We start from the raw sequence: 26496 nt of genomic DNA on the forward strand, positions 1-26496 counted from the left end.
ACACACACACACACACACACACACACACACACACACTGCTGGATCCCTTTTCACTGTACCCACCCACATTCATTATAAACCGAGCATCTCTTTATTCATTTGTCTTTCCTAGTAGACCATGAGGTCCTTGAGGGCATAGACTGAATTTTTTCATCTCAGTCCTTAGCACAAAGTGGATGCTAAGAAAATATGGAAGTAAAATCTTTGTCTTCTCCAAAGAACTCCTAACCTCAAAGGAGTTACACACACACACACACACACACACACACACCCAAAACCCTATAAGAGGGTAGATGCACTGAAAAAGAAATTGTAAAGCACTTTTTAAAAGCGTTTCACAAATGTTATGTCAGTGTTTACCACTGACCTTTGAGAAAGAGGTTATGGCCCCATTACACTGATGGGGAAACTGAGCCTTACAGTAGTTAAGGACCTCCTCAGGGTTATACAGCTAGAAAGTGGTAAGCCCAGGAGAAGAATTTGGGACTCCTTATCCCAGGATGCTTTCCCTATATCCTACTGCTCCCGCCCAAAATTAATACCAACCAGTAACAAGACTGCTTCAGAAATGAAGAAAACAAACAAGCCTGTTTGCTCCTGGTATTCAGTTTCACTGCCTTTTCCCAGGCCCCTGCTGGGTCCCCAGAGAGCCCTAACCCTTATAGACCACCCTCCCTTCTGACTACCTATTACATCTATGCCACCCAAAAGAGATGGGTGTTTTGTTCTATATATATATACATGTATATATATGTGTGTATATATATATATATATATATATATATATATATGTATATATATTTGATTGCTCCAAAAGATCCTTTAGGGTCCAAACTCTGCTTCCTATGCCTTTGTATTCCCCACAGCACTCAAGCACTCTGTTTCATAGTAGTGCTTTTATTCACTTGCTGGGGGAGCTGGGGACTCACTTGATGTGTTGATAGTGCCAGCAGCTGGGCACTGGGCAAAGTCTGAGGAGGCACAAGTGGCGATAGAGGACAAACACTAAAAAAAGATCACAGTACTCCCCCTCCCCCCGTGTATCTAACATCAGTTTACAAAGCATCTTCATACACATTATCTCTAGATCATGTTTTGATCTGTTCAACAAAACTTCCTCAAATGCCTCCTAACTGCTGAACCAAACACCAAGATGGGTTAGAGGTTGAATCATTACAATCTCATGAGGTAGGTATTCCCACGGAAAACTGAAGCCCAGAAAAGCTGAGCTCTGGTGTGAAAGATCTTAGAGCCTAGGATAGTTCCTGACCCATGGAAGAAGGGTTTAATTTCTTCTCCTCTTTCCAGGGTCCAGTGGATATAATATAACCCGCAAGGGAAAGGGGCTATTTCTCAAACAGAACGCTTGTTAGGAGGAAGGGTCCACCCCATTTATGTGGATCAGTTTCCCATTACATACATGACAAACCACATGGGCATGTTATGATCTGTTTGGCACAATGCCCGGTTCACAGGAGGTCCAGAAAACAGTGTTTGCAGGAGTGAGTGATGGCTGTGTTTCAAAACGTCTGTAAAATGCGGTACACAGTAAGTTCAAGAGCATGCGGCATGTCCAGTGGAGCAGCCGTGTGGCTCGCTCCCCTGGGTGGGGCTGTGACTCATTCCCCCAGCGTAGGGTCCAGGTTGGGATGCGGAGCTGAGCTCCGAGCAGCCACGAGTTCTGGGTGGAACCCTGGAGTGAGCGAGGAGCGGAGAAGAGGGGCTGGCGGCCCACTGCTGGAATCGAGCGGCTCCCTCTACTGGCCAACTCGAGGAATCACCGAGGAATCACCGGGTGCTTCCATGCATCTGTGTGTCACTGTGTCACGAGGAGTGTCACAGGTGTGCCAGCGACTGACGGTGGAAATGCCGGCATGGGTATAGGTGTGTGAGGGTGCCTGTTCGTGGCTCAGTGTGGGTGTGCCGGTGCCAAGCGGGCCTGGCTCTGGAATCGGAGTGTACACACACAACCGCATCATGTAACACAATTAACTTTGGGAATGGAGGCGGGGGTAGGGGGTAGGGGGCGCGGCGCTAGGGCTGCTGATTATCTGAGATTACTTCGTGAGGCGATTAGGACACAAGGATCCTCCAGCTGGGACTCCTCACCTAACCTCTCGCAGGTGGGAGGGATTCAGGACTGAAGGAACAGTTCCTGGGAAGAGACTCTAATCCCCTAAAGCAACTAAGGACCCAAGAAAGGGTTAACGTTGAGCCCTACAGTGACTTCAATCATTGGCTCAGAGCACTGTCAGTCAGAGTTCTGGGGCGGGGTTTTCGGGGCCGCCTTCAGACTGCCCAGGGCCCCTCACTTGCCCCTCGACCCCCACATCGTTTCACTTCTGGGCTGCGCCCACACCCCCATCTTGGTGGAGACACCTTCCTGGGCCTGGAGGAGGAGCGGATCCGGGCATCCTGGCTTCCCCACTCACTCCAGCTGCCTGGCTTCCTGATAGATGGTGATTATTATGTAATAGACCTGCTGGACAGAACCGTGCCAACGCTCGGAACACTCTGCCCCCTCCTCGAAGCGTGCCCCAAGACCTGGCACCAGGAGCCCAGAGTCCGCTGTCCAGCTCTGCCGGCGCCCCCAGCACCACCTCCGTCTCGGGGCGGGAGACCCCTGGGCCACTTTCCCCGGTGGACCTGGGGCCACGTCTTGGGATGGGGCGGGAGCCAGCTGGCAGTCGGACGGGCGCCCAGCAGGTCTCAGTGTCTGCCTGCGGAGTTTGGCTCTACCAGCGCCTCGCCAGGAATATGGGACCCACCTGGCCCCTCCAACCTGAACTTGGAACGTGGGAGCCAATAGAGGTGGGGATAGGGGGCGCAGGGGCCAGGATCGGAAAGGGAAAGAAGTTTGGGAAAGGTGCGGGGGCAGGAAAAAGGAGGCTGAGAGAGGGGGCCGGCAGGGGCAGTGGGGGAGGGACTCTTATCCTGACAGGGCTCCCGCCTTCCCCGACTGGAGGGTTTGGAAAAACTGAGCAGGCAGCCAAGGCTTGGCTGGAAATCCAGCAGCCCACCCTCCTGGGGACACAAAGCTGGAGGGCGGAGGCTGGGCGGGGGAAGAGAGCGCGACCCCGGGGAGGGCAGGGCCTCTTTTGGGGCTGGGGGCCCAGGGGCCAGGTCCCTGGGGAGGGGGTTCCTGGCGCTGTCTCCCTGCAGTCTGCTTCCCCCTTCTTCTCTCTCCCCCCTCCTCCCCCCCTTCTCCCCCTCCCCGGCTCCAGTCTTGCAGATTGCGGGCAGACTTAACTCCTTGTGTGCCAGCTTGGTGGACTCCGAGGTGGTGACGCTGGGAGGGAGGGAAGGAGGGAGGGACTCCGGACCCCACTCCCACCACTGTTTAACACCTTGTGGCCCGGAATGCAGTCTCGGGATTTGGGCTGATCAGAGCCATGGAAGGCTGGCTGACCGATACTCGAGGGGATACGCACAAAACCGGGCACCTGAGAGCTGCGTGATCTGGCCCATTCTGCTGCCAAATCTTAATTGTCCTTACTCCCCCAACCCCAGTCCTCTGTGTGTCTCCCTCCAGTCTCTGACCATCCTCCCCCCCAACACTAGTCATTACAAAGGTCCCTGACAGACGGAAGGCGGCGGAGAACCCGGAAGTCTGGCTCCTGCGGCTGCCCCAGCATTCTCTGTATCCCCTGTGAGGCCCAGCGCAGGTGACCACAACCCTTGCCTCTTTTGCCTTCGCCTTTCTGCGGAGATACCTCCCCAACGGAGGCAGGGAATGCTAGCCTCCGCCAGCTCCGGCTAGGACGAGCGCCTGAGTAACTGGAAACGCTGATATCGCCTTCACCCCAACCCCTTTCTCGGGCAGCACCCCCCCTCCACCATCAGATTTGCCTTCCAGTACTCTGAATGACTCCGCCTGAGGGAAGTAACCCAGGCTGGGCAGGAAGGGGTTAACGGGGCTACCCGACTCCGTGTGAGAGCCAGGTGAGGCACCGCCCATCCTGGCCTTCAGGTGTAGGGGGGTGGGTTGGGGGAGTGGAGGGACACTGACCTAGGGCTGCCCGTTTTGGGCCCCCTGGTGGCTAGAACTGGCTTAGCAGTTAACGGCTCCAGCTCTGTTGAGGTGGGAATGAATGGGTGGAGGACTTGGGAGACAGCTGGAGTACTCCTCCCGAAGGAATAGCACTTCCGGAGGTAAAGAGACTCCTCTGGGAAGACTGGTGGAAGGAGGGAGCTCCCACAACGCCTGCTCTGCCACCCCCACTCAGCAGGCTGCCTCAGCTACTTCTAGATCTTTGCCTGAGGGGACTCTTACTTGTGGGTCCCAGGTGCCCAGGGACCTGGAAGTGGGGGGGGGGGTAACAGAAGACATGACCCTGTCCTCCCAGGGTCTCAACCTAACAGAGGGGGTCAGTCGAAGGAAGCTGCTCCTCACCCGTTTCTTTCTGTGCCCCCAGCCTTCCCAGAACGCCTATTCCCTCCAGACCCCAGCATCAAATTCAAACCTACATTCAAAGCTTCCACCAGCTAGCCTGCTGCACTCCAGCTTTCCTCTCCTCCAGCCGGGCTGCCCTCTGGGTTTCTCCTCATAAAAGGACCCCTCTTGAGGGATTTCAGGTGATCAAAACCACTTCCCTTTCTCCGCCTCAGAGTTGAGACCCTTCCTCCCCTCCACCGAAGCCCTCCCAGGTTACTGAAGGCCTTGCCCTTGCAGACTTCCTTCCTTCCTCCCTTCGTTTTTCCTTCCAGTTGCCTTACTTCCCACCCTTTCCCCATTTCCCGTTAAGCACCTAAGGCTTCCTTCTTCCGTGGCCGGTTCACCGAAACAGGGACAATTCTGTCCTTTCAGGCTGTGACACCTGCCTCAATATTTTCCTTTTCCCCCTGGAATCCCCGTCTGACTAACCCCATCTACTTCTTCATTCAAAAACTATTTTTGAAGACCTACTATGCGCCAGGCACTGGACCAGACATTCGGTATATGTCGGTGAACAAGACAGATGTGGTCCTTGCCCTCAGAGCCTGCAGTCTAGGTGGGGACAGGCAAGCAAACAAGTGATCTCAATTCAGTGTCATGAAGCCTTGGGGAGCACTTGAGAGAGATCCTTATCCTGGAGTTGGGAGCCTGAAGTTTCCTACAAACTCAGGGAGCAATATCTGAGCTGAGACTTATGGCCGCCTGAGGTGCGCCTAAGGTTCTGTCTGGGCAGACAGTACATATCCCTGGAGGCCTAAAGATAGACCAGGATCCCAGCAAGGAATCTCACCAGATGTTACGAGGGAGGAGGGAGGGATCTCTAAGGCTGTCTTCCCGAACAATCCATTTCTTTGCTTTCTTTTTATTTTTTAAAGATTTTATTTTTTAAGTAATCTCTACACCCAACATGGGGCCCAAACCCACAACCCCGAAATCAAGAGTAGCATGTTCTGCTGACTGAGCCAGCCAGGTACCTCCCCACCCCACCCACAGCAATAATCCATTGCTAAGAAATTCTCCAAGACCTAAAAGAAAGAGGACGACCTGAGAGTCAAGAGTATGTGACCTTGGCCTAGTCACGTGTGACCCTGGCCTAGTCACACCCTGTCTCCGGGCCTTATTTTTTTCAAATGTAAACCAAAAGGATTGGATGAGTTTATCTTCTGGGCTCTTTATCGAGAAGATAACAAACTAGCAGGCTTGGTTAGTGGATCAAGAAACACACACTCCCGGGCTCTGGTGGGCGTGGGGAGGGGGAGAGGAGGGCGGCTTTTAGAAGTCCTGGAGAGACTACCAGGAAGCTGGGGCCCAGAGGCACAGGTCACCTACCCTTCACTGTGCACTTTGCCTGGCAGTTCTGGGTCCTGGGGTCATTTTTTTTTTTTTAAGATTTTTTAAAAATTTTTATTCATTTATTTGACAGATAGAGATCACAAGTAGACAGAGAGGCAGGCAGAGAGAGAGGAGGAAGCAGACTCCCCGCCGAGCAGAGAGCCCGATGCGATGCGGGGCTCGATCTGGGATCATGACCTGAGCCGAAGGCAGAGGCTTTAACCCCCTGAGCCACCCAGGCGCCCCTCCTGGGGTCATTTTAATTTCTGCCATCAACTGAGGGGCAGGGGCCTTTCTGAGATTGTGCTGGGAGGGGCGAGCATGAAGCACTCAACAGGATACTTAGTTACCGCATTAATTTGCTCTTGTAAGTGGCATTAGAGAGCTTTTGTTTTTAAGAGAATATTCACAGGTCGGGTCACCTAGGTGATTCAGTCGGTTAAGCCTCCCCCTCTTGCTTTTGGGCTCAGGGAATGATCTCAGAGTCCTGAGATGGAGCCCCGTATCAGCTCCCTGCTCAGTGCAGAGTCTGCTTAAGATGCTCTCTTCCTCTCCCTCTGCCCCTGCCCCCCAATAAAATAATTCATTAATTAAAAAATAGACCTAACAGGTGAGGAAACTGAGGCCCAGTGTGGTGATAGGATGGTGGCTGGTGGGTGATGGCTGGCTGTGGTGCACAGGCCTCCTGGTTCCCTGTCCAGACCCTCCCCACCACACCACTGCAGTGCTTGCTTCCAACTTTCCATCGGACTTCTTCCTGTGTCTGGCTCATTTTCCTGCAAGGCCACGAGATCTGGGAAGGCAGGCTTGGCCTTCTTATCAGGGCTCTGAACACAGGGAGGGGGGCTCAGCTGCCCTAGGCTCCTGGGGCTCCCCCTTTCTCTCTCATCAAGACTCTCTTCATAGGCAGGTGGCTCTCTGGCCCAGTTGAACAATGACATCCCTGGATTGTGGACAAATCCCTGGGCCCAGCGTAGTCCCAGTCCCAGCCAGACCTCAGACCTGCTCTGTGACTTCGAGCAAGCCCATGGACTTGCCTGGGGCTCATGTTCTCTGTCTGTCAAGACCCATAACCGCTTCTAACTGCTGGGCATTTGGCACTTCTTGAAGCCCCAGATTAGGAGATGGTTTTCCAAGACAAACCTCCGAGGTAAGAGAAGAAGCCTAACATTCCAATCTTCTTGGCAGAATCTCATGGCCTTGGGACCATGTCCACCCCATCTGCTGGGACTAGGGTCCTGCATCAGGGGGTGCCCATGCCCTGGCACTATGCTGGAACCCGGGAAAGAGGCAGAATATGAAACACCCCGCCACCCAAATAATTTGCCACCACCAAAAATCATTTCAAAAAGGAATCCCAAAGTTTACTCGCGTATCTCCTGATGATCCAATTCGTAACCTACGGCTCCACTTGTTAAAATTCCCTTTCCCTCCTCTTCTGTCTGCTACAGCTTGCGGCAGCTGACTCACTCTCCGCCAGGTTCTGTCCTCTGTAGTCCACGCAGCTCCTCTGCCTCCCTTAGCCTGCTTTCATCCCCTTATCATACGGACTGGCTTAGCCTGTCAGGCTTCATTATTTTCCTTTTCTTTCACCCATTACCCAGATTCTCCCTAACCCACAAGAAAGCTGCCTGGCTCCTGCCTCCTGTCTCTCACCTGCTAGTCTCCTAGTTCTGCATCACAAAAGCTCTGGAACTGAGCAGGCCAAGACAAGATTTCCCACAACAGGTGAGGGATAAAATTATCTTGGGGGTGAGGGGAGATGAGGGAGGCTGAGAACAGTCAGTGATGAGTAAGTTTTGATCCTGCCTATCGACCAGAACATTTGTGTGTTTTAGGGTTTTGTCTTCATCTCTGTCTTGTTAAAAATTTTTATTATTATCTTATATGAAAATACAGTATCATGCTTCACTGCCCTCAAGGAGCTCGTAAGGTAGTGACAGTTAAACACAATGAAAGATGCTAAATAATGAAAAGATGTGGACTTGATGTAATCAGTGCAGGTGGCATCCTCAGGGAGCCCTGTGGAGAAAGAGGAGACAGACCTCAGGTCCAGGGGAGCACGAAGGTTTGGTGAGGGGTACAAAAAGGACAAAAGCAAGAGAAATCACAGATCTTGGTGGGAAGGGGCCTCAACAAAGACCAACTACCTGGTTCAGGTTCCCCACCATCCCCATCCAGGCCCTACCATCAACGCCCCTGGTAAGCAGTGTGTCACATGATGTGAGTCTAATTCTTCCTCCCCTTCACAATTTGAGCTTTAATGAGTCCTGACTCCTCCGCTCCAGCCTAACCGTTCCCGGCTGACTAAACAGCCACTCACTGCCATGATGACTGACACTTGCCAACTCAGAGTAAAGCAGGACTATCAATCCTCTCCTTTATTCCAAATACTATATCTCTATTAATATGGCCTAAAATTCAATTTACCTTTGGCAACCTATTATGCTGATGACTTAGACTGAACTTACTAAACCCCTCGATTCTGTGATTCTATTTCACCTGAAATGCTGCTGCTTTTTTTTTTTCCCCACCTGAACTGCTTTTTTTTTTTTCCCCCTCCACCTGAACTGCTTCTGAACCATGTCTGGTCCATTATAAATTGCTGAGGTCTTACATAGACCTCTGATCATCTCCTCTTGTTAAGTTGGCCTGACATTCTATGGGTGGAGATGACTTGGGGATCCTTTTCTTGTTCTTCAAAGTGTATACTATCTCTCTAGGCTTATATGTGTGAAACATGATACTGTATTTTCATATAAGATAATAATAAAAATGTTTAATAAGACAGAGGTGAAGGCAAAAACCCTAAAACACACAAATTTTCTCTGGGTGGATACACATTGAGAGCCAAGAAGACACCTGGTTTTATAGGTGGGGTAGTGTCATATCATCATGAGCCTCAAAAGCCTAAAGGAAGAATAAGAAAATTCAAAACGTTTTTGAGTACAAGACTCTTCTAGAAGCAGGCTGATAGAGCAAAAAAATAAAACAAAACACTGACTTTGGAACTCTACAGATCCAATTTTGAGTCCTAGCACTGTTGCCTTCTAGTCACAGAACTTTGAGCAAATTACTTTAACCAGGGGTGCCTGGGTGGCTCAGTGGGTTAAAGCCTCTGCCTTTGGCTCAGGTCATGATCCCAGGGTCCTGGGATCGAACCTCGCATCAGGCTCTCTGCTCTTTGGGGAGCCTGCTTCCTCTTCTCTCTCTGCCTGGCCCTCTGCCTGCTTGTGATCTGTCTGTCAAATAAATAAATAAAATCTTTTTTTAAAAAATTACTTTAACCACTCAGGACGTCAGTTTCTTCTCCTGTTGAACAGGATAATATCTACTCTATAGATTATTGTGGCAATTAAATGAGATGATATATATGAAAAACCTCATATCTAATAGGCTTTCAATAAATTAAGAAGAAACAGCAGGAGAAGGAAGGAGAAGAGAAGAAAGTCACGTTTAGGACAGGTTTGGTTTCTGAGGGGAGACTACATTTATGAGAGACCTGAGGAAAAGCCCAAGTGTGAAGTGAGCCTCTAGTGAGGCCCAGATTGACTTGCTGGATGCTTGGTCCAGGGCAACATCTGCAAAATGGTAGAGGGCTAGAAGCAGAGGTGGACGATATCTCAGAAGGAGAAATTGATTCATCTTGGATGATGTGGAGAATGACAGAGAGAAGAGACAGCAACGGGGAAACACCCAGAGAGGTAATGGATTAGGGAAGAAGGCTCATGTTTAGAGTGGTAGAAGTAGGCGGAACAGTAGGACATCCCAGCAATGAGCAGGTGGACAGATCTGAGTAGAACTGTGGGGAGCCGAAGTCTGAGAGACAGTTAGGTGTTTGGGAAGCACCTGGTGGGGGTAGCTGTATAGGCCTTGTGTCTGGTCTCTGAGGATGAGGTGGGAAGCCAACCAAGTGTAGTACCCTCCAGGATACCCCAGAGTCACCCTGATTTTGACTTAGGACTGGAAGAGAAAATGCCCAAGAGGGCTTTCCCTCCATACCACTCCAGGCTGCTTGGTCAGAGCAGAACAGATGAACATGAACTTCGGTTCACCTTGACATCACAGGCCTCAGCCCAGCGCCCACTGGGACCCAAACCCTGCCCCTCCAGGACTCTCTGTTCCTGGGCCTGATAACAGAAGGACACAAGTGCCTGTCTAGCCAACGGACTCTAGCTTGTTGCTACAATCAGGGGCTTGAAAAGGGAGAGATGGGAGGGGAAGTGTAGAAAGAGAGATCTGGACAGAAGCGGGTGGGGACAAATGGAGAGCCAGAGAAGAACAGAGAAGTGGGGGGCTGCCATAAAGAGCAAAGTGATCACCATGAGTATGTGGAAATGCAGGCTGATGGAAGAGAAAAAGAGAGACTGAAGGAGGGGGCAGAAAAAAAAGATTTGCCGAGAAACTGATGAAGTGCAACTGAGAAACCGGTTGCCATGGTGACGGGTCCAGAGGAGGGAGTAGGAATAGAAATCGGATTATGAGTTGGGGGAGTGGGGAGGGGGTCGTTCAAGACCCAGAGGCAGTGTCCCCACACCAGGCCCACCCCCCCCCAGCCCTCCCCTTGTCTTGAGGACTGCCTTTCCAGAGGGCTCCCCAAGGCCAGTCTGAGGAGTGCAGAGAGAACAGAAGCCTGGGAGGGACTGGGGCTCTGGCACTTTCTCCGCTCCTCTCCACCCTGGGCTGACACAGAACAAATCTGTACCCCACACCCAGCGTGCCTTACTGGCTCCCAGACAGCTCTCTCCGTCCAGCCTAGTTTCTGTCCTCCAACCTCTTCCTCAGAGGCCCCCTCCCCAACCCCAGTGAAGAGAGGGGAGAAGACTTGTGGTAAGAACCTACTGTGTGTCAGGCACAGTGCTGGGCACCTCGGGCCTGGACCCTTACAGCCTCACCACAGCCCCCCCCAAGGTGGGGTACCGCCTCCGTGGGCAGCCAGGAAACTGAGGTCAGGGTCCCAACCCAAGCTGGAAAGTAGCAGCCCGAGCTGGCCTTCAAAGCCAACTACTGCCCTCCTTGTCCCTGGCCTGCTACCTTCCATGGCCCCACTTCCCACGCCCAGCAGCCCAGTGGTCCCGCACTCTTGGGACAGGCTGGGCAGGATGGGAGGGCCTGGGAGACCAGTTCAAGGCTCTCGATCTGCTCTTGGAGATAGAGGACTGGGGACACAAGAGGCAAATGCGCCACAGCCCAGCCGCCTGCAGAGCTCTAGGCGAAGTGGGAGGTGCAGGGGAGCGCTGAGCTCAGGGCTAGGGGAGTGGGGAGTAAGGGCTGAGGGGGAGAGGCTGGTCGGGGTGAGGGGAAGCTCTGAGGCAGGCGTTTCCGGCTGAGCTGAGGAGAAACTTCCAGCAAGGCCGAGTGGGGAGCGCTCAGGCTTTGCAGCCTCTGAGCTGGTGAGCTAGTGTGACTGGGGGCAGGTCCCTGCAAGTGGGAGTGGCTGTGGGGGGGACGCGGTCTCCCTCCCCCTCCCTCGGGCTTCTGTACAAATAACAGTTTTGTAAAGGGCACAGATCTGATGTGCATATCAAACAGGGCCTAAGGAGATGGGAGAAGGCAGAGTTCAGGGGGCTGCGACCTTGGGTAGCTGTGCCAAGACCACCCCTCCCTGCCAGAGGGTGGGGTGGGATTCCGAAGGATGGAGGGGGAGGGACCTTCCCCTGTGCCCTGCTTTTCCTCCTAGCAACCACCTTGAGACACCTCCCTGTTCTCTCTGGGGACTGGCTCGAGCTCCAGCCACAGACCTCCAGAAGTAGAGAGGGGTCAGCAGTGGCTGGACCCCAAGAGGGCCTGCAGGGCAGGATTCTGTTGGATCCCCGGTTTGCTGGGCTTGAGCTCCCAGGTCCCTGCCCCACACCCCAGTAGAGGGGGAGGAGGGGATAGAGCTCCTTCCTCCTTAGGCCTGAAGGGAAGGCTGCCCCAGACCAGCTTACTTCTGCTTCCTTTCACCCCTTCTCCACACTACCAATATCCCAGGAAGCCCCTCCTGCCCTCCTTCCCTGAGCCCACCATAGGTTCCCACAGAGAACCGGAAAGGGCACCCAGCCTGAGGTACGAGTGGTAAGGAATTGTGGGGGTGGAGGGAGTGGGGAAGGAGACTCTTCCTACCCTCCCCCTGCACACCTGCCCTCCCTAGGCTGTTGGTCTCTTAGTCCTTCATGGAATCCCAGACCCAGACCGTCAGTCAGTCCTTCAACACCCTGTTGCCTGGCCCGGGCACCCTCACTCACACACCTTCACTCCCAGAGGGACGCAACCTCCGTGACTCTTACTTGCCCAAGCCAAGGAGCACGTTTCAAATCTCTCCCATTCCTGTGAACCATTTTTCTGTGGAGCATGGCCCCTGGGAGCATTCTTCTTCTGTACCTGGGATACCACGCCCTCCTGGTTCTTTTTCCTTTGAGGGGAGGCTCTCTTGCTGTCTCCTCTTTCCCTTTGACCATGATGGTGGCCCCCAGGCTCTGTCCTTGCTCTTGTCTTCTCACTGACTGGCGCTCCTCTCTCAGGCCGAAGCTGCCACACGGGAGCCCACAGGCTTCTTGAGCTCCAACCACACGTCCAACCACCTTCCACACACCTCTCCTGGGTGTCCCTCAGGCACTTCAATTCGGTGAGTTCAGAAGTGACAGCTCTCCAACCCCTCCCCACAAATCCTGCCCCCCACCCCCCAGATAGTGACAGTGCCACCATCCGCCAGCTGCCCAAGCCAGGGCCCCAGAGGCATCCTTCACTCTGCTCCCCACCCTGCCCCATAGAAGCTCCCAATCAAACCATCACCCCAAAATTCCCTCTTTGGTCATTTTTTGCCTGGAATCTTATCTCAGCAGTGTGTCAAGAGACATCTGAAATATCTCCCAGCTATTCGTCCAACGCCATCTCTCCACTGCAGCAAAAACCATCTTTTTTACGATACAAATTTAATCGTGAGACTCTCCAGTTTAAAACCCTTCAACAGCTTCTTTTTATCCTTAGGATAAAAATTAAAATTCTTTAAAAAAAAAATTCTCTGAAGGGCCTTACAAAGCTTTTCATCTCGTCCTGGCTACTTCTCCAATGACTTCCCCAAATTCTATTCTAAACCTTCAGTCCTTTGAGACTTTGCAGCTCCCTTACCCTAGAACAACCTCTCCTCTCCCCACTTCCCTCCCTCTACCTTCACTCTGGGAACTCCTACACAACTTTCAGAGCTTCACTTAATTACTGCTTCCTCCAGGAAGCCCTCAGGACTGCCCAAGCCCTTGGAAGTTGCCCCTTCCATGAGGAGCCTCTTTGGCAGGTCATTTAATGTCTCTGACCTTAGTTTCATCATTAATACAATGAGGATAGTAACAGTACCACCCACCCCCCTTCCAGAGGTTGCCATGAGGATTAAGCAAGGAAATAAATGAAAGACTTAGTGCAGTGCCTGACATGTGGTAAACACTCGGTAAGTAACTGTTAGCATTACCTTTTCTACGAAACTCCCGCTGCAGTGTAGTAGAGCGGACTCCAGTATTTCCCATTATACCATAATTTCCAGGAGAGCAATCATGTTCACCTCTGAATGCTCAGTACTTAGTGCAGTGACTGGTGCAAAGGCATTTAATAAACATTTATTGAATAAATTAATTCATGTTAATTCAGCCACCATTATTTCTTGGATGGATTAGCTCTCCTTCAGGCCTAAGGCTTAATTACCCCACAATCAAGCCTCCACCTTCTCCTGCAATAATCTTTCTCCAACCAAACTGCATTTTGCCACTTTCCTGCTTCAACCCTGTCACAGGCTCCTTACCGTCTCTGGAAAACCTGAGGGGCCAGGCGTTTGCCAGGCGGTTCCTTCTCTGTGCCTGTTGTCTGTTCCTTCTCTCCCTCCCCTTCCATCACAAGCCCTCCTTGCTGGGGCTCTGGCCAAGGGTGACACTGAACTTCTGGGTACTTAACAGCCCTCCAGCCTCTAGCCCTTCAACCTCAGTCTTCCTCCTTGCTCTCTTAGCAAAACACCTACTCCTGTTCTTTGTTGGTTTTTTTTTTAAGATTTTTAAATTTTATTCGAGAGAGAGAGAGAGAGAGAGAGAGAGAGAGATCGAGCATGAGCAGGGAGCAGAGGGGGAAGCAGACTCCCCACTGAGCAGGGAGCCCAAGGTGGGGCTGGATCACAGGACTCCAGGATCATGACCTGAGCCAAAGGCAGATGCCCAACAAACTGAGCCACCCAGGCGCCTCCACCAACTCCTGTTCTAACACTGGGTTCCAGATGACAGGATCTGGGGCCCCCCAGGGGTGAAGCTGGCCTCAAAGATGTTTATCATTTGGCTCACAAAGTGCATTTTATAATATATGTTTGTTTAGAATTTGAAAATAAGACCATGTTACATACAAATTCAGATGTCTGGCCTCTCTTGAAAAAAAGAAAAAGAGGAGGCACAACCGCCGTAGGCCCCCCCTTTCCTCAAGGCAACGCTTCCCCTTGAACCAGAGCTTCTGCCCCTGTACTCTCTCCAGTTGGCCCCAATTACACTCACCTTGTTTTACTGCTTTTGTTCTCTGCCTGGCTCCCGGAGACACTGGGGTCTGCAGATCCTGTTGGCCTCACACATTTGTGTTCTGTCCAGCTGCGGTGAAGACCTTGGCTTTCTTTCCCCAGCAGCCACCTGGATGGCTGCCACTCTCTGTCCCGTCACAGGCCACACTCCCCTGTTCCTCCTCTCTTCTCACATCTTTATTCGACCTTGACCTCACTCTTCAGCATTCCTTCCCGTCCCATCCTTCGCCCCTTCTCATAACTAGCCTGCATCTTGGTCTCCAGCCTTTTACTCTTCCCGGCACCCTATACCTCTTATGCCTTGGAAACCTGAACTCTGAGTCAGTCTGCCCTGACAGTTATATCATCTCTGCACTCAAGCTGTTGTGTAATTTGAAAAGCTCCCAAAATGTCAAGGTCAGTGTGATGGTTAGTATTATCTGTCAACTTGACTGGGCTAGGATGCTTGAATATTTTGTCAAACATCATTCTGGATGGCTCTGTGAAGATGGTTTTTAGATGAGGTGAACATTTCTATCAGTGAACTTTGGGTAAGGCAGATTACCCCATGGTATGGTGAGCCTCATCCAATCAGTTGAAGGCCCTAATAGAACAAAGACTGACCTCCCCTCTCCCCTCCCCTAAAAAGAAGGAATTCAGCCAAAAGACCACCTTTGGACTCCAACTGCAACTCTTTCCTGGGTCTCCAGCCTGCCTGCCTCCCCCTTCAGATTGTGGATTTGCCAAGCCTCCACAGTCACATGAGCCAATTCCTTAAAATAAATCTCTCTTTCTCTGTACACATCCTGTCTGCTCTGTTTCTCCAGAGAACCCTGACTAATGCAGCCAGCGCCCCCAAAAATGAGTGGTCCCCAAGCTCAGCTGGGCCACCACCATCAGACAGCCTTCTTCAAGGCCCTTGGTAGCCATGTCCTCCTCTCCCCATAAATAGCTACTCAAACTCTCATCCTTCCTCAGACCCCAAACCCTTCTCCCAACTGAGTTTTCTACTTCCTAGAGAGAGTGGAGGTCATCAGGAAGGAACTACCTTAATTTGCTCCTTCCCTCCCCCTTTCTCCCCCACCCTCTCCCCCACAATTTCTCTGCATTGTTGCCCAATCTTTTCTCTCTGTTGAGAGAGAGAGAGTCATTCCTATGGCTAAAGGCTAATACCTCCACCTCTTATCTGAACACCATTTTTTTCCCTCCTCCAGAAGTCTCTACATCAGTCACACCCCTTCCCCTTCTGCATCTTTACCTTTTTTTAAAAAAATATTTTTATTTATTTATTTGACAGACAGAGATCACAAGTAGGCAGAGAGGCAGGCAGAGAGAGGGGAAAGCAGGCTCCCCACTATGCAGAGAGCCCGATGCGGAGCTTGATCTCAGGACCTTGAGATCATGGCCTGAGCCAAAGGCAGAGGCTTAACCCACTGAGCCACCCAGGTGCCCCCCCACACCACGATTTTAACCATTGCTCACTTTCCCTCTCTTTATCACCCCCTCCCCGTTCTGTGCCCCAGACTCATACACCCAACCATGAAAATGTCATTTTCATCGAATTTCCCAAGATATCTGTGTGAGTTGTCTATTGGCAGCTTATAAAAAAAATATTATTCTGAGTATCTTGTGAAGTCGTAGCAAAAGATGTCAGCCTGGGCCACAGTCATCTGAAGGCTCGACTGGGGCTGGAGGTCTGCTTCTAGGCTTGCTCATTCTCACGGCTATTGTCTGGAGACCTCAGTTCCATGCTGGATGTGGGCAGGAGGCCTCAATCCTTTGCCACATGGACCTCCCCATAGCAGCGCTCCCACGTCCTCCAGAGTGAGTAATCCAGGAGAGAGCAAGGAGAAGGGTGCATTCCTTCTCTGATGTAGCCTCAGAAGTGATCATTGCTTCTGCTGGATTCTGCTGGCCACACAGACTAACCCTGACCCAACGTGCTGATCCGTTACCGCTGCCAATCCCTTCCCACACTGTTCCCAAAATGTTCTTTCCACAATTAAAACTCTTTAAAGGCTCTCTGTCTTCTTCAGGGTAAAAATCAAACTCCTTAGCACAGGATACAAAGCCTCCGGTGACCCAGCTGGTGGCTGGAGGTCTTGTCCTGCACATCTTTGCATCCCTCTTTCTAGCCAAGATATATTTGTTCACAGTTCCCTGAAGGTGTCGGGATAATTCACTTCTCTGAGCCTTTTCATACACTGTTCCCTTTTTGGAATATCCCCTTCTGCTTATTTCAACTGGTTCATTCTCCAAAACTTAGCAACTTGAGAGCAGGAGTGGTTCCTTGTCCTCTCCGTATCTCATCTATCATGGCGCCCACCACAGAGGACTTGTTCAACAAATGTCTCCTGAATGGAAACACGAGTGGGCAGGCAGTTCCTGTGTGCCTGGGGCCCCGGGGGCTTGCTTGGTGTACAAGGTACAGCTGGCCCATATCTCGTCACTTTCCTCCTCAGCCTACCTTTCCTGCCCAACCATTGCCCTCTGTATCAATGACACAGTTGGAAATCCAAATTCTGGTGTCTGGGTTCCTTTTCTTCTTCTTCTTCTTTTTTTTTTTTTTTAAGATTTTATTTATGTATGTGAGAGAAAGACAGACAGAGAACAAGGGGTGGGGCAGACAGAGAGGGAGAAGCAGACTTCCTGCGGAGCAGGGAGCCCAATGCAGGGCTTGAGCCCATGACCCTGAGATCATGACCTGAGCCGAAGGCAGACACTTAACCGACTGAACCCCTGACTCCTGATTTTTAAAAAATTAATTACTGTATTTATTTTAAGAAGGCTCCACATGCAATATGGGGATTAAACTCATGACCCTGAGATCAAGAGTTGTATGCTCTACTGAGATAGCTAGATGCCCCCAAATTCTAATTTCTATCCCACCTCATTAGCTACTAGCTCTGGAACCTCAGGAATCTCATTTATTGCCTCTGAGTCTCTAGTTTTCATCTGCAGTAAGGGTTAAAGGAGAGGATAAGATGAATTACTTAAATTAATATTTATTGAACCAGATATCATGCTATGTACTCTTAAATAAATTAGCTTGAGTGATGGTCGTAATATCTCAGTAAGACAGATTTTATACCCTTTCTACAGAAGAGGAAACTGCAGCTCGGAGTACCTAAGTAGGTAACATGGCCAAGGTCACAAAGCTGGAAGAAGATCTGGGGTAAGTGGTTACATCATAGGGAACATTAGAAAAAAGAAAGGAGCATCCAGGTCTCTTCCAACCCTGCATGACACAAATTTTTATCTTTCAGCCTTTTCCTCAGATCTCAAGGATAGAGGCTCTGCCACTTCCCATGAGACCAACATTCGGCGACACTGCATCTTGCTTCTTGGTCCAAGTCCCCGGGATTCCCCCAGTCTGCTCCTGCCAATTGTGACAGTGATCTCCAGCATTCCTTCCACACCTTTGTTTTAAAGCATTTTTACACCTGTCACATCTCGCTAGATGACTGAAAAGGAACAAGTCTTCCCATTTTATAGGTGCGAAAACTGAGGTTCAAAATGACTCACCTCAAGTCACATGGTACCACTTATCAACAGGAAGACAATAGTCCCCATCAGAGGCTCCCAGGCCCATGGAGTCAAGTGGGCATGGTTCTTTTTCTTTTCTTTTTTTTTTTTTTTAAAGACTGTATTTATTTATTTTGAGAGAGAGAGAACGAGTGATGGGGAGGGATAGAGGGAGAGGAAGAAGCAGTTTCACCACTAGCAGGGAGCCCAATGTGGGGGTAGGGGGAGCTCCATCCCAGGACCCCGGATCATGACCTGAGCCGAAAGCAGACACTTAGCCAACTGAGCCACCCAGGCGCCCCAGTGGACGTGTTTCTAATGGACTGGCAAGGCAGAAAAGCTGCATTATAGAATAAGAACCGCCGAATACCAGACAGACCTGGGTTCTGATCTGCGAGCCTCTGGCTATAGAACTACCACAGTTTGGAAACAGATACAGAGTACTATAATTCAGCAAGAGTAGGTCAGTTTTAGGAGCTGATCTTTTAGTTCAGGCAAAATAGAGAGATCAAGAACTCCCTGGAGGCAGAAACTTATTTTGCCTTTGTATTCCTGGTGCCTGGCACACTCTGGGTACTTCATGAATGTTTGTTGACTTGGGTATGGGATGTGGAAGGAAGGGGGCAGAAGAGTTCAGTGAGTTTAGAATTAAGAGTCCGAGGGGGGAGACAGCTTAGAGAGCGTGGGTTCAAAAGAGAGACCCCACAGGCATTTGTGGCCCTGGTTCCTTTCCTCCAAACTGCAAGGACATCCCCTAGAGGCCCAGGGTGCTGTGGCTTTAAATGACTTCAGCGTGTCAATGAATCTGCTTTGCTAAAAGAGTTATCCTCTTGCTCCTGCGCTTGGCCTCCCCCTCCTTGCAGCTCCCCAAACCCTTCTCGGCTGCTGTGATGGGATAATTAGATGCGAGAGCTCAGCACAGATGATGCTCCAGTTGCTTAGCAACTAATGGTTTCCATGGAGACCGCAAAGCACAGCCTCCAGAGCAGCCAGTGAGCAGCTCGGCAGGGCAGGGAGAAGACGCAACTCTCAGTTCCTCCAGAAACCTGGGGAGGGCCTGGGTGGGGAAGGGGGGCTGGAGGGAAAAGGGAGGGCTTAAAGGCACAGGACCCTGTTAGCCCTTTAAAATCCGGGCAGAGCTCTGCCCTGCCCTACCCTACTCTGTCCCACTCTAATTTCAGATGGGGTGTGGACAGAAGCGTGGACCCAAGACAACCCAGCCTGCACTTAACCCCCCCCCCCTTTCTGCTTCCTGGTTTGGGATTGGAAGAGATACCTCCCCAGCCCCAGGGTCCACATCCTTCCAGGTCAGTGATGGGATTTCAAGAGCACCAGGAAGATCCCCTCACCCCTAGGATGCCAGCACCTACTTTGTTCCCTCTCTCCAAAGTTCTCCTCAATGTGCAAATGGTCCTCTTTCGGTTTGTAGGATGGTGGTAGGCAGACAAAAGCCAAGGCACAGAAAAAACAGAATTCAATTCCTCACCCCAAGGCAGCCTGTCCTGAGAGACTGGGGAAAACACATCTGCCCCTCATCTCCTCCAAAGAGGATCTGTTGCTTGCGTGTGTGTGTGTGTGTGTGTGTGCGCGCGCGCGTGCGTGTAAGGGGCACAGCACAGAGCATGTGGTAATTCAAAGTCTGGGCCTCTCAGAAGAGGCAGTCGACATTACCTGGAAGCTTATTAGAAATGTAGACTTTCAGGCTTCACCTCAGACCCACTGAATCAGAACCTGCCTCTCAGTGAGATCCTCAGTGATAAATCATCCCCGGAAATGTGCACCAGCGCTGGTCTGAGAGCCTCCTACCCTCTGTTTGAGTCCATGAGTTCTAGCCTCACAGTCACCCTATGCTAGCACTCCAGCTTTGAAGCTCCCCCTCCCATCATGGGGGTAAGGACATAGCCCCCCCCCCACTTCCTTACAGGACCCTGGCCCTTCTCTGGGACTGGGGAAGAGAGAATGGTTCATGGCGTCCAGACATCCTTCAGGGATGTAGCTCTCGGCCCCTCCTAGTGAAGTCTCTCTCTGAGTCTGTTTCCACACCTACAAAAGGGAGCCAGTGACATGGACAGCCCACGGTGGCCAGAATGGTAAGTATGGTGACCCATGCCCTGTGCCCATTGCGAGGACTTTCTCCTCATCTCTCCTCGCTTTCCACAACTCCTCTCTCACTTCTGTCTGGTTGAGCCCAGGGGTGGAGGATGTAGTCAGAGGGGTTGTGTGTCTTTTTATTTTCTCCTGCCAGGTCTCGCTCTCCTCCATTCTCCATCAGTTTGACAATGGTGCTGACTGAGGCTGACTGCCCTTCTCTACGGGACAGGGCTGGTTCCCACCTCTCCTGTCTCTCTGAAAGTCTTCCCTAGCATCTCTTGGCCCCTCCAGAGAACTTTGACTCCCACACACTCCCTGGCATGGACACCCCTCTGCTTCTCCCCGAATAGCAGTGTCTGGGTCTTACTGGCCTCCGTGAATTGGAACCCTTGGCTCTGCTGCCCCCATCCCCTACTACCAGCCTCAGTTTCCCTCCCATCCTTGCTCGTCCAAGGCCCTGTCTGGGGCCCCTTGGCATTCATCTCCTCTTCTTGCACACCAGGACAATCTCAGAACTTGCTGCCCTTCTGGAAGGCTCCCCTCATCGTGCAGAGCCATCCTCAACAGGCCACACTTCCAGAGGCACGTGCAGGCAGGAATGCTCAGGCCCTAACATGTGGGAGTTCTAGGGGAAGGGGTGATTTCCACCCCCACCTTAATAACCCAGCCCCTCTGCAGCTGACTAAGCCGTCAAGATCCAGCCAGGGCATCCCCACTTCTGGCCTGAGAGCTGGCTCCCCGTCCTGAAAAACCTGTCTGGGGGGCCTGCCCTGAGGCTGTAGGGCCCAAAGGGCAGGTTGGACAGGATTTCCCTCCAGCCACTCCCACCCCAAGACAAAATCAGCCACCGCAGGGGCCTGGCCTCACTTGCCTCTGGAAGCCACAGCCAGCCAGCTCCTGTTCTAGCTCCCAGCCCAGCTATGGCATCCCTGCTGCCCGTCCGGACCTGGCCCTCGATCCTGATTCTGCTGACTGTCCTGGCCCTGGGGGCTGCAGGTCTCTGCCACCTCTGGTGGGGTGTGGGGAGGGACTCTGAGTCCACCGCAGGAGGCACTGTGCCTTCGGGGCCCTCGAAGAGGAGCTGGTCTGGCCAGTTGAGGGTGGGGGTCCGGTGATGGCAGTGACCAGGCATCAGTCACTGAGCCCAAGGCACACTCCTGGTCCTCTTCCAAACCCGGGAGGCAGAGAGGTTTGGGAAAGGGCCCCAGGCTAAGAATCCCGGTAAGTTTGGTGGCTGCCCCCTACTGGCATCCAGAGTCTGGCCGCTTGGTGGACGGCCCAGCTTCTGCAGCCCAAGCCTGCCACCTGGTGGTCAGATGAGCAAAGGCCTGTGTTCTGCCAACGCGGGGTAGAGTGGAAGGGGAGGCGTCTGCATCCTTAGAAATGGCCCCCAGAGGTCAGGGCCAGATCTGATGGTGGGGAAGGCGATTGGTTGCCCCAGCTCGAACTCCCTCTTGGCCCCCCAGCAGACTTCAACATCTCAAGCATCTCTGGTCTGCTGTCCCCGGCACTAACGGAGAGCCTGCTGGTTGCCTTGCCCCCTTGTCACCTCACAGGGGGCAATGCCACACTCATGGTCCGGAGAGCCAATGACAGCCAAGGTTTGCTACCCCCTCCCAAGGTGGCCCCCTGATCCCCAGAGACCCTACCCAGTACACCATCCACACCCCTTCCCCAGCTCCTGCCTTCCTATAACCCTTCTCCTGGGCCACCCATATTTCACCACCCATATTTCATATTCCATACTTCACCCCCAACTTGCTGCCCAGTGGTGAAATCTAGCTTCGTGGTGCCTCCATGCCGTGGGCGCAGGGAGCTGGTGAGTGTGGTGGACAGCGGGGCCGGATTCACAGTCACCCGGTTCAGCGCGTACCAGGTGACAAACCTCGTGCCAGGAACCAAATACTAGTAGGTCCCAGATCCAGGGCACCTGTGGGAGGGGGTGCAGGGAGAGAAGATGGGTCCTGACATTTGCTGGTGGGGAGGGATCTGGTCAGCTTGGGGTAAGAAAGTAAGGATACGGCTGAAGGGATCAAGAGCCTAGAGGAAGGCAGGGCTAGGAAGGGGGAGGCCTGGGCTCCCTCCCTCTTTTCCCAAGTCCCAGATAATCACTGAGGAGTCTCTCCTCTCTCTCCCAAACCCCTCCACAAAAGCATTTCCTACCTAGTGACGAAGGGGACATCCACTGAGTCCAGTAGAGAGATCCCAATGTCCACACTTCCTCGTAAGTAAATCAGGGCTCTCCAAATCTTCCCTGGCCCTCCCACCCCATCCCCACCAGCTGGCCTTCCCTGGGCTCCCGTAGCTTCTTTGCGTACCTGTATCCTAGCCCTGAGCCCTTGGCCTTTTAACAGCCAGTTGACTCATCTCATAAACTAAAGGTTCTCTGTGGGTAGGGATCGTGTCCAATCAGTTTCTGCGTCCTCAGTGGCCAACATAGAAGATGCTTCATAAACGTTTACGCGATGAATGTGTGGCTCAGCTGACTGGTTGGTTGAATAAATGGATGAAGGAAATTTGGGTGAACCAGAGAGCCTCGGGTCGGGACAGGGGCTCCTCGTGCCCACCAAGGCCTCCCCCGCCTCTTCTGACAGGAAGAAAGGTGGAATCCATTGGGCTGGGAATGGCCCGGACGGGGGGCATGGTGGTCATCACAGTGCTGCTGTCTGTCGCCATGTTCCTGCTGGTGGTGGGCTTCATCATCACGTTGGCCCTGGGCGCCCGGAAGTGAGGAGGCCAGCGCCAGGCAGCGGGCCTCCATGAGGTCCGGGACCCTGTCCATTTCCCCAGCCTGTGTGCCTGCCTCCTCTGCTGAAAAGACTACCTGCTCCCAGTCCTCAACCATGACTCTAAGGGGCTTCACTTCTCCTCCATGCCCCCTCTCACTGGAGCCTTTTCCTCCCTCTGCCCTCCCCTAGATCCCTGGTGCCTCTCCTCCCCACACTCCCTGTAATCCCCTCAGCCCACTCCTGTCAGAACTGATGCTCCTCCCACTTGACCTCTTTAATCTCACCGCCCCCCCAACATTTCACCCTTTCGTCAGTGACCGAAATCCCCTCAATAAAGTCTGACACCACATCTGCCCTGTGTTTCCCTTCTATGGGCTCCACCTGGGGGGAAGAGACTCCTCCTCAGGCATCAGGTGCTCCCCACCCCCTCCCTGCCCCACAACCCAGAGCGGCTTCTCTCAGGAGGCCGGAAGGGGCCCGGATGATTCGGAGTCAGGAGTCAAGGGTTCTCAGAACACACCTGGGCTGTGGGTTTTGCCCTGCTTGGCTGCAGGCAACCCAGCCGGCTTGTGGTGCACTGTGTGGGCGGCTCTGGAGGCCGGAGGGTCTCGGGATGTTGGCGGAGCAAAGGGAAGTAGTGGGATAAGGAGTACAGGCTCTGACTAGGGACAAAGAGGGCCACCTGGGTGAGACCCTGAACAGGACGCTGAGGGGTGGGAGAAGTGGAGAATAGGGTAAGGGAGACTAGGAGGAGGGAGCGGAAGTGGAAGAACCCTGGGTAGAGGACAAGAGTGGTACAGTCTGGTAACTGAGGGAAAAGAGCAGGAGTGGTCCCTTTTCCAATACATGTCCCTTGTAAGGATCAGTGACTTTTGTATTGATCTTAGAGGAAATACCAAGATCTTTAAGGTGATCTTCAAGACCAGCCCTAGTCTTTCCCCTCATAGCTCCTCCATTCTCACCATGTTCCTTCCAATAGCCTGTGTTGTTTCTTGCCTCAGGGCCTTTGCACAGACTATTCCATATGCCTGACTTGCTCTTATGACTGCCGCAAACCCCACCCCACACCTACCTATTTCACCTCCAGGGAAGCCTCTGACCTCCATCCCCTCGCTAGGTTCTCCTATCCTGTCTTTCATAGCATTACTCTGGTTTATAATTATGTTTATGTGGTTATTCGGTTGTCTCTCCCAGTAGACTGTATGTTCCCCAAGAGCAGTCATTTTGTTCCCAAGGGCCTGCAGTACCTGTCCTCCACAGTGCTGGGGGCATAGTAGGTACTCAGTAAATACTTGTTGAATAAGTGAATAAATGAATGAATGAAAGTACAGTCCCTTGAAGAAAAGGTGGGGACTGGGAAAGTGCCAAAAATTGTAAAAACAATAAAAAACAACAAACATAGAAGATGCTGGAACAATGGTCTTAACAATCCCTTTCTAGAGCAAACCAAGAGCCTGGGAGACAAAGGCAATGGAAGAGAGGAACAACAGTACTTATTCATTCAACAAACATTAACTGAGCATTTATTATGTACTAGGCACTACTAGAAGGGCTAGGAATAAAATGTAGCAAGGCATTGTTCCTCCTTCATGGGGTTTATGTGGAACTCAATGCAAAAAACAGATTCCCAAAAATGCGAACGAGTAAGTAAGTTAAATAAAAAATGTGATAAGTGTGGAGTGCCTGGGTGGCTCTGTTGGTTATATGTCTGCCTTTGGCTTAGATCATACCCCAGGGTTCTGGGATCGAGTCTCACATCGGGCTCCCTGCTCTGTAGAGAGCCTACCTCTCCCTCTCCCATTCCCCCTGCTTGTGTTCCCTCTCTCACTGTGTCTCTCTCTGTCAAATAAATGAATAAAATCTTTAAAAACAAAAGACTTTATTGGAGAGAGAGAGGGAGCACAAGCAGGGAGAGTAGCAGGCAGATAAAATGTCTTAAATGGTAGACTGATTTGAAAAGGCCTATTAAAGAGTAGATGAATTACAATAACTTTTTATTCAGTCTTTTATTATTTATTTATTTATTTGACAGAGAGAGAGAGAGATCACAAGCAGGCAGAAGGAGGCAGAGAGATGGGGGGGAGCAGGCTCCCTGCTGAGCAGAGAGCCTGATGCGGGACTTGATCCCAGGACCCTGAAATCGTGACCTGATCCGAAGGCAGAGGCGTAACCCACTGAGCCACCCAGGCACCCCTTATTCAGTCTTTTAAAAAATATTTTATTTATTTATTTGACATAGAAAGAGAGAGAGAGAGAGAGAGAGAGAGAGAGAGAGAATAAGCAGGTGGAGCAACAGGCAGTGGGAGAAGGAGAAGCAAGCTCCCGGTGGAGCAGGGAGCCTGATGCAGGGCTCGATCTCAGGACCCTGTGACCTTTTTTTTTTCCCCCAGATTTTTTTTTTTAGATTTTTAAATTTATTTATTTGTCAGAGAGAGAGAGAGAAAGATCGAGTGAGCACAAGCAGGGAGAGCAGCAGACAGAGGAGGAGGGAGAAGCAGGCTCCCTGCTGAGCAGGGAGCCCAATGCGGGGCTTGATCCCGGGACCCTGGGATCATGACCTGAGCTGAAGGCAGCCACCCAGGCATCCCCCCAGGACCCTGGGATCTTGACCTGAGCTGAAGGCAGACGCTTCACCAACTGAGGAGCCACCCAGGTGCCTCCCCCTTATTTTATTTTTTTTAAGTAATCTCCACAACCAATATGAGGCTTGAACTCACAACCCCGAGATAAAGCGTCTCATGTTCTACCCACTGAGCCAGCCAGGCACACTGAACACAAATTATTTTTACAATTAGAGAAGTTAGCATTAGAATTACTATTCGAGATAATAAAGGTAGAGTCCTAGCAAATTTTCAAAAGGGAAGCTGTTGTTTTCACTTTAGTTGAAACAACATTTATTGAGGGTCTACTATATGCTAGGTACTCAAAGTTTCTGGACCATTAGACAAGCCACAGGCAGTGTAGTACAGAGTGCATAGGCTCTGATAGGGAACCCAGGATGCACAGAGGAACCAAAGGGGGCTAGTTCACCCACTGGCCAAATGTGGGACAATTTTATAATTTATAATTTTATAATTTATAATTTTATAACAATTATAAGTTGTTATAATTTTTTAAAAGATTTTATTTATTTGACAGAGATCACAAGTAGGCAGAGAGGCAGGCAGGGTGGGGGGGAAGCAGTCTCCCCACTAAGCAGAGAGCCCAATGCGGAGCTTGATTCCAGGACTCTGAGATCATGACCTGGGCTGAAGGCAGAGGCTTAACCCACTGAGCCACCCAGGCACCCCAATAAATTGTTATAATTAATAATTTTAAATAATCCACTCTAAGAATCCTTTGGGTCCATACAGACAATAAACAAACAAGTATGAGATAAGGGGACAGCCGGCTGGCTCAGCTGGGGGAGCATGCAACTCTTGACCTCAAGGTTATACGTTCGAGCCCCATGTTGGGTGTAGAAGTTACTTAAAAATAAAATCTCTACCTCTTGGAGTTAAAAAATAAATAAATAGGGGTGCCTGGGTGGCTCAGTTCATTAGGCAACTGCCTTCAGCTCAGGTCATGGTCTTAGGGTCCTGGGACGGAGCCCTGCACTAGCTGGCCCCCTGCTCAGCAGGGAGTTTGCTTCTCCCTCTCCCCCTCCTCCCAACTCATGCTCTCTCTCTCAAATAAATAAAATATTTTTAAAAATAAATAATAAAATAAAATAAAATCTTTTTTAAAAATAGGGACACCTGGGTGATAGAGTTGATTAAGCCTCCAACTCTCGGTCTCAGCTCTGGTCAGGATCTCATGGTCCTGGAATCAAGCTCTGTATCAGCCTCTTTGTTCAGCAGGGAATCTGCTTGGGATTCTCTCTCCTCTTCCCGCCTCTCCCACTT

General features: G+C 51.5%; 1 protein-coding gene across 3 annotated transcripts; it reads left to right on the top strand.

Annotated features, from left to right (window-relative positions):
* The first annotated feature begins 19004 nt into the window (after positions 1-19004).
* On the top strand, positions 19005-22798 carry UPK2 (uroplakin 2). Of its 3 annotated transcripts, none has more exons than XM_032869013.1 (6): positions 19005-19099; positions 20702-20879; positions 21353-21484; positions 21653-21791; positions 22037-22107; positions 22478-22798. In XM_032869013.1, exons 2-6 carry the CDS (start codon positions 20804-20806, stop codon positions 22612-22614), a joined length of 555 nt encoding a protein of 184 aa, XP_032724904.1. In that variant the 5' UTR covers positions 19005-19099; positions 20702-20803; the 3' UTR covers positions 22615-22798. The 3 variants fall into 3 exon arrangements, with proteins under 3 accessions (XP_032724904.1, XP_032724902.1, XP_032724903.1); XM_032869011.1 differs by having other exon boundaries at positions 19064-19099; positions 20790-20879; positions 21350-21484; XM_032869012.1 differs by lacking the exon at positions 19005-19099 and having other exon boundaries at positions 19833-20879.
* Positions 22799-26496: the final 3698 nt, after the last annotated feature.

The sequence above is a fragment of the Lontra canadensis genome, unplaced genomic scaffold (genome assembly GCF_010015895.1).
Source record: "Lontra canadensis isolate GAN:19392208 unplaced genomic scaffold, GSC_riverotter_1.0 scaffold36, whole genome shotgun sequence".
Lineage (NCBI taxonomy): Eukaryota > Metazoa > Chordata > Mammalia > Carnivora > Mustelidae > Lontra > Lontra canadensis.